This window comes from Temnothorax curvispinosus, unplaced genomic scaffold, assembly GCF_003070985.1.
Source record: "Temnothorax curvispinosus isolate PA1 unplaced genomic scaffold, ASM307098v1 QBEX01004244.1, whole genome shotgun sequence".
In the NCBI taxonomy this organism is placed as follows: domain Eukaryota; kingdom Metazoa; phylum Arthropoda; class Insecta; order Hymenoptera; family Formicidae; genus Temnothorax; species Temnothorax curvispinosus.
This window is the reverse complement of record NW_020214024.1, coordinates 363,301-376,803: the sequence shown is the minus strand read 5'-3', so window position 1 is coordinate 376,803 and position 13,503 is coordinate 363,301. Positions and strand designations below refer to the sequence as shown.

At 48.9% G+C, this 13,503-nt stretch overlaps 1 protein-coding gene across 1 annotated transcript; it reads left to right on the top strand.

The window, feature by feature from the left end:
• Positions 1-5,458: 5,458 nt before the first annotated feature.
• Positions 5,459-13,484, top strand: LOC112453254. The gene is made up of 3 exons (XM_025013879.1): positions 5,459-6,346; positions 10,877-12,226; positions 12,600-13,484. The coding sequence occupies exons 2-3, from the start codon at positions 10,885-10,887 to the stop codon at positions 12,764-12,766; spliced, it is 1,509 nt and encodes a 502-aa protein (XP_024869647.1). The 5' UTR covers positions 5,459-6,346; positions 10,877-10,884; the 3' UTR covers positions 12,767-13,484.
• Positions 13,485-13,503: the final 19 nt, after the last annotated feature.

Below are 13,503 nucleotides of genomic sequence, written 5' to 3'. Positions count from 1 at the left end.
TTCCAAGTGAATTTTTCTAGGATGGAGCAATAAATACCTTGTGACAATATTACGTGCAAAATATTATTTTTGTAACATCATTTATCTATACAACGTTAAAAAAAAACGATGTGCGAAAAGGAGGTAGCTATTCGCATTTCGTAGCGCGAATCTCCATCTCTCTTCTCTTTATTTAATCGAGTGTATTAAGTTGTGAAAAATTCTTCACTTGTATCTTCTTACACGTAGTTTAAATTGCAATAAGAGAGCTTTGCTACGTTCTAAATAAATGAATACAATTGAAAAGTTTCCCTATACTATCTCTGGATAAACGCAGTCGTGCGCGCATTAGTGATATTTAAGGATCGCGACGAGATCGCGACGGTCGAAGCGGCTTCGAGCTCATCGCATCTCTCGCACCGGAGGGCAAAGCGGATTCGCAGGACGCGTATCCGGCAACCTGTCGACAACAAGGACCCAATGTGGGAAACGCGCGGTAGGACCGGAGGCCGGAGAAGGATTACGGCCACCAGCGCCCCGCGCCGCGCGGGTGTCGCGCACATGATACGTACGTGTATATGTATGTACGTGCATGCGTACGTGCGTACGTACATGCATGCGTGCGCGTGGGTCGCGTTAAGTGTAGCGTAGCTCTATGATAGAGAGTTCTCACCCAGGCTCGTTCCATCCACCCCCGTTCTCCACCCCCCGCGGGGCGCTTCTGCCCCCTTCCAGTGGCGCGCGCGCGCGCGCGCGCTCGTCCCCCTTGCCGCTACCATTCCCCGATCCTGAACCGCCCCGTGTCGTCCCCCGACGCCGCACCACGTCATCGCTGTCACCAGGCTGGCAGTCGCATCGTATCGCAAACAAAAGACGAGCGAGCGCGCGCCACTCATCGCTCGCGCTCGATGCGACAGCGAGTGACGTCCCCCAGCATCCTCTGCCTCCCCCCTTTGCCGAGCCCACGGTTGCGGCCACCCCCGTAAGACCCCTTCCCCTCTTTCGCCTTTCTCTCTCTCTCCCCCCCCCCCCCCCCCCTTTCTCTCTTTCTCTCGCGTGACGATTCATCCTCATCGCTCCAATTCGCACCCTTCTACCAGACTCGGATACAGTTGGACGGAGGAGGAGAGACAGGCACGATTGGAACACCGGACCGACAGAGACGGCGTCAGAGAGACTACCATTCTTCCATCTACTCTGCCTCTTCCATCCGGTCTCTGTTGTCACCCCCTCGACACTCCCTTCGATGCTGCCGCTGCCGCTGCCGCCACCGCCACCACCATCATCGCGTTACTATACCTCTTCTCTTTCGTGGCTCTACGGTTCCTGCCTGGTTGTCTGTTTGCTTGTCTGCCTGCCTGCCTGCCTGCCTGCTTGCCTGCCTCAGCCTGCCTGCCTGCCTGTCCCTCAACTCTCCCCCTGGCCTACTCTTCAAGCTTGATTCTCCCGCTCCTCCCACTCCCCTTCCTCTCTCGCTGTTGCCCCCGTTTTCGCTTGGTTCTCTTACGCTACCCCCTTCCTTTCGTCAAAACCCAAACCATCGGCGACCACTACTATCATCGTAGTCACCCACACGCCACGGCAGGCTCCAGCTCCAGGCAGGCGTACCGTACAGCAGAGCTATCTGTTGTTATCACCAGTTATTTGCATCCCTTCGTAGTCGGAGGGGCGGCCGCCACTCTCTACCTACCGTTCTGCCTGCCGCGAGAGAGGACGAGTGGTAGGCGGTGACGGGGAAGGAGGAGACGTGAGAAGCAAGTGGGTGCGGAAGTGGGAGAGAGAGAGAGAGAGAGAGAGAGAGAGAGGGTGGGAGGGTGAGCAGGGGGAACTTGAAATTCTCGGGAGCTTTACTTCCCGGGAATATTACGCATCCCGCTGCGAGCTCTCACTGCGAGCGCGCGGCTCGAGTGATTCCTCATCTCTCACCCTTTTCTCTTAAACCGCCTTCTCCTCTCCTTTCCACTCCTCTCTCTCCCGCGCGCCTCTTTTACGCGCCCTCGGTGCGCGCGAAGTGACAGATGCGCAACAACGAGGATAAATCTCGATTAGACGAGCGCGCGCGGCCGTCAGCCGGCCGACCGAGAATCGAGAGCTTCTCTGGAGAGGCTATCGTATTGTAAATTGTAAGTTGTAAGAATGAGCTTCGACGTTGAGTCGACGTGATTCGCAAGAATCACTTTCGACGTGGACGCGTCTTCAAGCTGAACCTCGCAAATTATGTGTTCCTGCGCGTCTCTCTTACGTTTTAAATACAAAGCCCAATATTTGAAAGCCGTATCTTTGCTAGTTTTTTTCCATTCTCTTCATCATTTCGACATACCCGACACCCGACATACACGACGTATCCGAAGAAAGATTTACGCGAGAAACATCGACATTTAGATGACGTTTAATTAAGATATATTTAAAGTGGTCTCACGTCTCACGTCTCACGCCACAGAGTTTCTGATTTACAAGAGCCGGTCGTTAAATGCACATTATCACGGAATAATGCGTCACCCTCGCTCAATCGTGGCTCACTAAGCTTGGATTAATTCGCGAGGGTATGGATTTATGGATAGGGAATGAACGCGATCGGACTTTCGACTCTTGCGCGCGATGTCGCGCGTCCTTGAAAGACAGCGTTATCGGGAGAGGCAGAGGCGGCCAATGATGTCCTCAATTTTCGCACGCTGCGAGTGAAGCTGGAGAAGAGGAGAGAAGGGTGCGAGGGCGGGGATATCAAAGAGATCTAGCCTGTACCTGTATTGTACCGAGCACCCATATCGATGAGAGGCGCGCTCTCGAATTCCACCTACCGGGGCTTGAGAGAAAGAAGGACGGTCGAGAGGATAGGAAAGAAGACTGGGCGGTAGGAGAAAGAAGATGGAAAACCGAAGAAAAAGAGCACTGCAGACGAATCGTCGGTGTTTAAAATTCCCGTGAGACTTGGCGGTTTCGCGCTCTCTTCGTTTTGCGAGAGAAGACGGCTGATATCGGAGGCTGGCGTTGGGGAATGCGGAAAGGGAGCAGATTGGGGTTGCAGGGGCCGACCGAAAAGGTGTGGTGGTGGCGGCGATGGCGGTAGCGGATGGTATTGAGAAAGCTGGGAGAAGGGTTGCAGTCGGGGACAGATTGCCGCGGGGACAAATAAGAGTGTATCCAGTCGCCGAACGCGCGACGAGGCGAATTTCGGGCAACGTGTTTCCCCTGCGCCCTCTCTCTTTCCCTCTCTCCCTCTCTCTCTCTCTCTGCCTCCATTTCGCTCACTCTTCCTCTTCGTGTTATCTTCTCGGGCACTCGAGCCCGAAGAGTCAGAAGAGACTCTTGGTGCCTTGGTCGAATCGTCGATTGAAATTTAGGGTGCTCGGCCGCGAAGGATGAGCTGTTTCTACGGGAGCGGATTCACGATCGCTCCCGTAATGTGTGTGTCCCCCTTTCCTCTCATTCTTCCTCCTGTCTTTCTCTCTTGGGAGCAGCGATTTCGAATCGCCGCGCTGCAAGCAGCCAAGCCGCTACGCGCGCGCGTCTTATCCTTCTCCCCTAATTTATTCAGAGTTATTCATCGTCGAAAGAACGTACGTCGTACGTCAGATAGAAAGTGATTCAAAATGCGCTCTTGATATATAAGCTATTATAAATATCCAATCTGTCCGCAACTGGTGGCACGATTCATCACGGAAAAGTGATGATTCCGCATGAAAAAGATACGAAGATATATGGCATAGAATAACGTTTCGCGCTAGCTTTATTATCTAGAAAACTGATCTCGAAAATTTGACAAAAGATAAAACTCAGAATCCGGCGAATCATGTGTTTAGCGCGAGAGTCGCGATATGCGCGAGAGAGACAACTTTGAGAAATTCTTTACATAATTAATGAGCTGAACGTCCGGGAACGTGTCGCCGGTGCGTGGCGTGCACGGATTTAGCCTGTCCTCGTCCACGGGTCCACGTCGAATCGGCCGCGGCCGACGAGAAGCAGGGGCGGGAGACGGGAGGCGGGGGAGCGAAGGGTAGAAACGGAGCGCCGACTTGAGCGACGAGCGACCGAGCGAGCGCTTTCACGCGTTGCTTATAGTTGCTACCCCTAGCTCGCGGCGCGCACGGACCACGTAGCATCGTTTCACGTACGGTGTGACGTAAGTGGTCATCCAGCTTTTGTATCGGGCAAAGAGAACGCGACTGCGCGCCGCAGGAAAAGTCTCGGTAAATAATAAATGCGCGCAACGCGCCGCGATAAACTTTTGGCGCATTATTTATCTCCCTCCCATTAATCGACCGCTCGCACGTTGCAAAAGAACTAATTACCACCTTCGAAGAAACACGCTCGATGTTATCGGAATAATTTACGTGCGTCGCCCAATTATTTATTAAAATAAGGAATATTTAAAAATAAAGAACGAAATTATTTATTTCACAATCAGATACACACGCATGTACGGACACGTATACATACGCTACGAGATGAGCATTTCTTTAATTCTAATGACGCTGACGTAGTTTTGAGATTTGGACTATCAGTGTCATATATAGGAAGACTCGTTCCTGCAAATTCCTGCAAATAAAATGTACAATGATCTAGCCGGCATGCAGAGTTTACAATATTTATTTAGAAGAAAAAATTATATTTGGCAATTATTTGAGACGTAGAAAATTTTTATAAATCTCGCAGACGTTGAATACGGGCAATACGGTGCAGCGCGGCGGGTGTACTCTTTCGATCTCCAACGAATTTGACGGAGCTGAGCTGTATTACATTCGCTCATGCGTGCACGATTCTCCTGTTGAAAAGTACGTCGCTCGTGCATTTCCGTGTAAGGTTCCGCGAGCTCTGTCGCGCGCGTAACGCACCGAGGAGAAAGCCCTGATATCCTTTAACATCTAATCCAAGCGTGAAGCGCTCGACTGTGATCGATATTATTACGAAATTTAGAATGTCGGAATTTAGAATGCGCGCGGCGCGGCGCGGCGCGGGGGATCAATTCGCCTCTCGCGAATATATACAGCTATAAATAGAGATATTAAATCGAACGTGGGATTAATACATTATTTTCTGAAATAAAGAGGAGAAGATTTGAGAGGAAAGAAGGGGCATTCTCTTATTCTTTGTTCTTGGAAAACTTATTTCCACAAGACTGACGTACGAAGCAAGTAGTAAGTAATAAAAGTATACGATAGCGATGGTCAGGGACGTTTCGACAAAAATCTTATCCTACCTGCAAGATGGAGTCCTGCATCCTGCATCCCTCGTAAACGCGGATTTTTCAATTCCATCCGGCTTTAGAGACGGAGGCATGCCCGATCCGATCCCTTCGCGTTGACGTGTAAACACGTACGTATCGGATACATACGTACCCTTGTCGAAGAGACACGCCGGAACAGAGAAGCGGAGGAACGAGCCGCGGTCGCGGTAACGGTGCGGTGGTGCGCCCACCGCCCCGCTGCCCCGCTGCCCCGTCGCGCCGCGCCAGAGAGAAAGATTCCTCCTCGCCTATATCTGTTTTCCACTTTTTTTTCCCCTAGCAGCGCTACCGCGAGAGAGAGAGAGAGCCAGTTCCTCCCCCCTCGACGTTACTCTTCCCTCTTCACTTTTTAGTGCCGCCCTGCTCTCTCGTTGCGCGCTACTCTTTCTCTATCTGTCTCTATCTTCCTCCCGTTCCATTCTTCACGTCGCGAACACCCGCGGTCCCTCCCTCGCTTCCTCCCCGCAGCCTGCAGCCCCCCCTCTCTCTCTCTCTCCTACTTCGTCTTTGCCTCGAAATGTGGCATTCAACAGGGCTTCCACGGTTCCACGCTGCTTGCGGTGGTGCGGAATCCGCGCCGGTTTGCCGCTACGCGCGCGGCTCGGTGCGGGGGGGATGCATCGGGGAAATGATGCGCAGATTGGCCGGATCATCTCAAAAACCACCACCCTCCCGCCTCCTAGCCCTCCTCTTGCTCCTCTTCCTCCGCCACCTCCTCTTCCTCCACTACCTCTCTCGTCCCCCGGCCCGTGCTCTTCCGCAGGCAGCGCTCCCCCGTTACTCTCTCGCACCCTCGTCGCCGACCGCGACGGTCGCCAAGGGATGGTGGAATACAACCCCCACCGCCACCGCCACCGTTACCGCTGCCGCCACCGCACCATCGTCGAACAACCATCCCGACTGCCACGCAGCCGTCGACGACGAGTGACTGAGTCCTCCGATTATTATCTCATTTGCCGCCACGGCCAGCGGCACGCGTCGGCGTCGGACTCCGTGCCGTATCCTTGGACGAACGAGGAGGGATCCATAAATCGCGTCTTACCATAGATCCCGGCTGACCGATAAATCGTCGTGCGTATCATCGTTTACGAAGCGGCGCCAACTTTGAGGATCCCGCCGCTCTCGCCGTCGTCGCGCGTACAGGTGAGTGCGACCCTTGAGAACCGCTGGACCGCTCTTTCGCCGCGTGTCATCGTATGTCGTCGATAATTCGCGCAACGGCACGGAAAAGCGCCAAAGAGTTTAACGCGAAATAAAGAGCGCACGTTTGCAATCGAGCGCGCAAAGGTTACAAGTTACATGCACCATTTTATCTTATCTAGATTTCGTCATGACGAAAACTATCGTGCAGATTACGTGTTTCGAGACGGAAAGATCTTTAGCCCGCGTTGTTTGCTCGCGAGTCGGGATTTAATTAAATTATTTACGACACTTACGTGAGTTGGTATTTAAATTTAGTGAAATAATTTTAGGTAGCGTTCTTTCTTTTTAACGTAGACAAAATATCTTTCCTCACGGGGGAAGCGACGTGATGATGATTCTCTGTTACACCTCTATTACGCGTCATACGCACCGTCTAATGACGCCGCGATTGTACCGCTTAATTGGCTATTTCATGTCCTTCCCGTTAAACATCTGCCGTGCATATCGCATCTGCATGATAATCAAAACGATCGATTCCGCAAACGCGTTGTTTTCTTTTCATATACAAGAATATATGTATAACGCACGTAACGTGTGATTACCGTGCGACGGTCGCAATAATTTTCATCGCGTAACAATCATTCGTGCATTCTTTGGTGGGGTTACCTCTGTCTATGATAGTGGCTCGATCTCTCGCATAACGTGGCCGTAATCCTTATCCCCTCGGGTCTCACAAGTCGCCAAGAGATTTAATTTTTTATATAACACTAAATGAAATGATATTTAAATGGTATAGTTTCATTAAATCGACATTGTCTCTTTTCGAATGTAAAATTTTTCCAATTTTTTAGACACTTTGTCTAATATTAACGCATCTATACGCGCATTCATATCTCTCTTTTCAGTACTTTTATCCTTTACGCTATGTAGATACATCTCTATAGAATTTTTAATTCTGATTTGTATTTCGAGAAAATTTATCAAGGCGTGCTAAATAAATAATGTTGACTGTTGAGTGATAATAATAGCAAAGTGTCAAAAGGTATAAAAAAAATCATTCGAATGCGAAGTGACGAAAGAGTACGCGTGTCTGACGATTATTTTATTTCTTGGGGGCGCAACATCTCCAAGGATCTCGTCCTTCGGCGAGCAGGTTCCTTCGTGTGACACGAAGAATAGGACGTTTGAATTACGCAGAGAGTTCAACCATAAAAAAGTTCAGATTCTGCTTTTCGACTGACGGTTTTTTCTTCTTATGCAAAGCAAGGACGAGAGCGTCGAGAGCTTGCGCTGTGAGCTGCGAGAGCGCCCTGCAATAAAAATATTTATGTGAATAATAAAAGAATTGCGCATCTCTTCTCGAAAAAAAAGCTGAAGGCGCTAACTTTGAAGTGTGAAGATAATCGGTATAAAAAGATACGAGATTTTAACTTGCTTTAAACTTTAGACTTACAATTAGACATTACTTAATGTATGGTGATGCGCGTAGTTGAGCTAGCTACTTATTTTAAAAGTGACGTAAAGCTATTTTTAACATCACAATTTTTTTGTAATGCATTACATATCGATTTCGACAAGATTAAGTTGATGCTGGACTTATCGATTTCAAAATAACAAGTTCTTAAGCGGACTGATTTTTTAAGATACTTTTGGACCAGGACACGCGTGTACGTATTTTGGACTAGGACGTGTACGTATGCCGTATGCAATACAACAAGGAATATTTTCAAAATACTTTTAAACAATATTTTTGGACAAGACAACTATAAAAAATAATGTGAAAATGGTTAGCGATCGAAAGCGTCGAGAGCTGCGCTCTTGAGCGGAAGAAGCGCACGTCTGCGATGTGTCTATAACAATGCGAAATAAAGTAGGCTGCTGCAAATTAGATGACGACAATTGGGTTAAAATATTTCTTTTACAATTTTATAAGAAATACCATATTCTAGCAAAGAGGTAAATACGAATGACACTCGCGATCTTGATGAAATGTCTAATTACATTGATCAAAATGATAGACAGACTGCACGAATCTTCTGTATAATCCATGTGTAATCCATGTAGTCCGTGTAGTCTATATGAAAGATAATATAGTGAAAGGAGAGAAATATATATCTTATCAAGTTGAATATAAAAATCAAATAAGAGACGCGTCGTGTGGCTCATTATTTCATCTCCTATCGCTTTGCGTCTCACGGTGGGAGAGAGATAGGGACGATAGAGACGATAAAGTGAATGCCGAAAGGAGGTTACAGGAGTAGAAAAAAGAGACGACGACGACGACGACGACGACAACGAGAGGACGAAGAGAGCTGAGAAAGATACGAGATGCGAGATCAGAGTTGAGGAGAGGGTGACGGCTGACGGCAGAGGGTACCAGGGCCAGGGGGCGGGAACGAGGGCGGCAGGCCGAGGGAGGTAGAGCAGCGCGAATGCAAATATTCGCAGCGACAGAGATTGAAACAATCCGCCAATTAGAATCGTCGACGCGAACGGGATTATGCAGATTCGCGCCGCCCGCCCGGTAGCGGTCCCGGTGACGGGACTGGCAGCTGCCGCAACGCGAGCGAGCTTAATTCAATCCGCCGAGTTGTCTTATGAATCGTAAACCGGCCTTCCCTCGCGCGCCGCGTGAAATCGAGATCGTCTCTCCTCTCCACGGTGACGACCCTGACGACGCGTCGTCGACGTCGCCGCGGAGTGCGGAGTGATCCGCGCGCTCCATCCTCCATCGTCTCGCTCGCCTCGAGCGGAATAATAATATCAAGTCGTCCCGTAAAGTCCCTTTACGATCTTTGGAAAGCTCTTCAACCGGTACCATTGTCTCTTAAACGAGTCTCCGCGTCTCCGCGCGAGAAAAAAATCGCCGCGATGCCCCGGAGGATTTTCTCTTGCGGATTTCCTCCAGGCGAACGCCTCTCGCGTAATCGTCAACTATTACCGGGAAATCGAGAATGCCCGAAAAAACAACACAATCTCATTTTTTTTTTCGGGAAAATAAGTGATGAAAGTAACGAAAATTTTAATAATCGCAATTTTAATGACTTGAATTTTACGATTCGAGATTTCATCGAGTTAAAGAGGCTGATCGAGAAAATTTTTAATACGTAAAGAGAAACGCGCAGTCTTGTCATCGCGTCTATAACTTCGACGTGTATCGCGCAATACGGATGGACGGAATTATGGCGGTGGCGGCAATGGGTATTTATCACGAAGAGTAAAACTGACAGCAGTCCATTTCCCGTTCGTCCTGCCTGTCTGGCTGAACATAATATCTCCTGACGAAACAACGTGGACGCCGTTTGTTTGGGAAACAATGGACCGAAACAATGCCCGATCCCTCTCTCTCTCTCTCTCTCTCTCTCTCTGTACGCGCGGACGCGCGGATACAGATCTCCTCTTTCTCTTTCTCCCTGCTTTCCACGTCTCGCTGCTCTTCGGTCTTTCCGCGTTGAAATCTTTTCAGGAACCTCTGCTCTCTATTACGAAGAAATATTTCTTCGACGACCGCGACGGGGACTGCAGGGTGGTCCCCGCGCCGCAAGAGTTTTATCTGTCTGCTGTCGCGATCCGCATCATCTTTTCGCGTCGTCTAAAAACATGAAATTGAGAAACCAAAATTATCCTCAAGATTATCGTATTTTCAAAGAATAATTTATCTTTTCTGCTTACATAGACATTTCTTCGCTGTAAAAATCAACGGAAACATATATGTATATCGCGTATGATGCGAATGCAACGGCGAAATAACGATCCTTCTTTAATAGCTGATCTTTATACAATGCAAGAATTTGCGGAAAGACAAAATGATGAGCGCGGGTAAGGATATCAATTGAAATGCCTGCGTCAACGCGAATTTGCGCGAGAAATATATCCCTCATACTCAACGGGCGAAAGCGAACGTGTAGTTGACAGAAATTAGTATTCCTTAATGGATGACGCGATACGCGGCTGGTTCATCCCGCCGATCCCGCCCTACCGTAGATTCCGCTCTTCCTTGGTCTTAGACTTAAGGCCGGGAGCCATTCAATTAATTTCAGAAGACAATGGTAGCTCACTTCCACATTGGCGAATCGAGCCTGTACGCGAGTTTCGTACACACTCATTACACGATATGTTGTCAAACGACGCGCTACTCTGCGTCGCTTGCAGGATATTCACGATTACTGGGAAAAATGAAATACGAAAATCCGTCTTTTATATAACTCGTTAAAAATCTTGTTAATCTCAGACAGAGATAATAAAACCAACGTGTGACATATAAAAAGTAGTGGAATAAAAATAGTAGAATTAAAGTTATGATGAACAAAGTTCGCTGCGTGTGATGCGTGCATCGTAGATCCGCAATTCACGTTGTAGCTGAAATAGCAATAAATGAAAAAGATTCGCGGACGTGGCGAGATGGCGCGCGTTCAATTAAATTACCTTATATATTATAAATTGAAGTTAATCCAAGATACGCCGAGTATCCGATGATAATCTGATGACAATGCACGTACCAATCTTAGAGATTATTCTTTTACCAAATAGCCGGCAAAATGACGACGACCACGGGCGACCCATCGACGCTGAAGACTCCGGCTTCCCTTTCGGGCGGAGATCTCGTTTCTCGTCTACTGGCGGCCACTCCTCCGTATCTGTACAACGTGCCGCTGACACCTCATAGCTTCTTCTTCAGCGAAATGTTACGCTCCTTCGTGCAGGCCAAAGCGGAAGCATCGTCGGCTGGTGGCGGCGGTGGCGGTGGCGGCAGTGGTGGCGGCGGCGGTACGCCAAACGCGCCGCGACGCCGCAAGCGATCCTGGCGAGACGCCCGAGACAGGCCTTTGGAGCTCACGACGAAGGAACGGTCGCATCATCATCACCATCATTATCATCAGCATTCGGACAAGTACTATCACTCGACGGCGCAGCAGCAAACGCCTCAGGTACCGTCGGACACTCGTCTGGAGAACGACGTCAAGCGATCCGACACCTACCTCGACACGATGGAGAACAAAGTCGGCGCGACATTCGATCAGAAACCCAACTTTGGCGGCGACATCCTTAAACCCATCGACGAGAACAAGACCGACGTTCCGCGGCACGGTAATAAGAGTTTCTTCGACGAACGACCGCGGCATTTGGAGCAGGTCCAGCCGCCGGAGAACGTTTTCCCTGGCGGAGAAACGCGGAAGATCAAGCCGGAGGATTCGCAGCAGCAGCAGCAGCAGCAGCACCACCACCAGGTTGACCGCAGCGGAGGTAGAACGTGTACGTTCGACAGCGGCAGGAGTTACGAGGATCGTTCGAAGAGCATCGCGCTTGGTCAGGAGGTGTCATCCCCTCTGCAAGTGTCGGAACAGAAAAAGTTGGACTTGTCGCGGATAGGCCCCTTCTTGCCCGGCATGCCGGGCAGAGGATGCGAGGGCGTCCTTCAGGGCGTGAAAGGCTTCGCTTTGCCCGGCGCCGGAGGCGGCGGCAGCGGCGGCGGCGGCGGCGTGTCCAGCCCGGCGGAATTTCTACCCGGACCTCTGTGGTACCCACCGTATCCGATGCCGCAATCCTATCCCGGCATCGATCCCCTGCACTTTTTCATAGACTTGCGCGTCTCTGGCCACATTTGGGATCGCAAGCACGCGAGCGAACGGCAGCTATCCTTCAAGAGCAAACATTGCTCGGCCTTCAGCGTGCCGCAGTCCAAGGAGTGCGGTAATCGGCCGTTGAATCTTACCCGCGACGAAGCCACCACGTCCAAGAATCCGGACACGGAAAACACGCGGGGTACCAATTATATTTTGAAACACCTCATGAAAACGTACCAGGACATTCAGCAGATCAAGACCTGCAGAACGGACGCGTCGATGGAGAACGAGGAGACGTCGAAGGAAACGCACCAAGGTAGAATATATATCGCATTTGCGCGTTTTCACCTATTTTTCTTTAATATTCCCCAATTACTGTCGCTGCTTTTTTTAATCTTTGCGTATTCGGTTAGGATCAAACGTCGTCAATTTTGCTTGACATCGGTGATATATGTTTCAAAGTATTTTCGGTAAGATAATAGAAATATCACACTCTATATTGGCGCGTGTCTTCTGTTATTAAGACTTTGAAAAGCATACTCCTTCTATTTTTGCTCATCCAATATTTTGATCGTGAGATACGTGCTAGACATTGTCTTCGCTATTATATTTTAAAGAGACGTATACCTATATATATATATACGGTATACCGCGATAAAACATTCGTAATATCGTGATGGTTTTTCAAGCTGGCGAGGACCCTGCGAAGGTAGAGGATTCCGGCAGTACGACGACAAATTCCGAAGAGGAGAGAAAGGATTTGCGGGCTCTGATCGGTCTCGAGCTAGTGGTAGACTACGTGAAAGAACCGAAGGACGATTCGTCGAGCGAGCAAACGTCACGAGTAACGGAATAATAACTTATACCTGTACTCTGTAACCTGAAACGAACGCAATTTGCAAAGGACGGCGCGCCGCGGACGGTCTTTCCACTTTAATCACTAAAATAGTAGTAGTGTTGGTATTCGCATTCTCTCGTGTAACACCTTCGAAACTGCACCCGCGATGATATTCTTTCGCCGTAATATAGTACCTCAGGCGAAATAGGACTCGCCGGACTATGCACAAAACTGGACTTGCTTCGTACGCACGTAACGTGTGTGATACATTTCCGTACGACGCCGACGCGACGATTCGAAAGATATTCGCTTTATGTAAATTCTATTCGTGCAAAAACGTCTTTCTTTCTCGTACGAATAAATACACTATTTCTCGTATTTCTAACAGTGATTTATCGCAATTTAGCGCTATTTATTGAAGATGTTTGTAAAATTTTCGCGCACTTATACATTTTCTCTCAACATTTATAGAATTGTCTTTCCTGATTTGATTCCATTATACATTCTAAGCAATTTAAACAATCAAAAAAGAAGACGAAGACTACGAATCACGTCTTGGCGAGAATGAAAGGGTCGCATTAAAGATCTCATCGGAGTGAACGTCGCTCCGATGCGACGTCGACATGTGATATGTACTGTAAATATTATAATAGTATCCCGATGTATCTATATGTATCGATAGAAAGTACTCGTTGTTGTAAGTTGAACGTAATAAAAGCAATACGATTTAACTGCATAACGTTCGTCCCTTATCA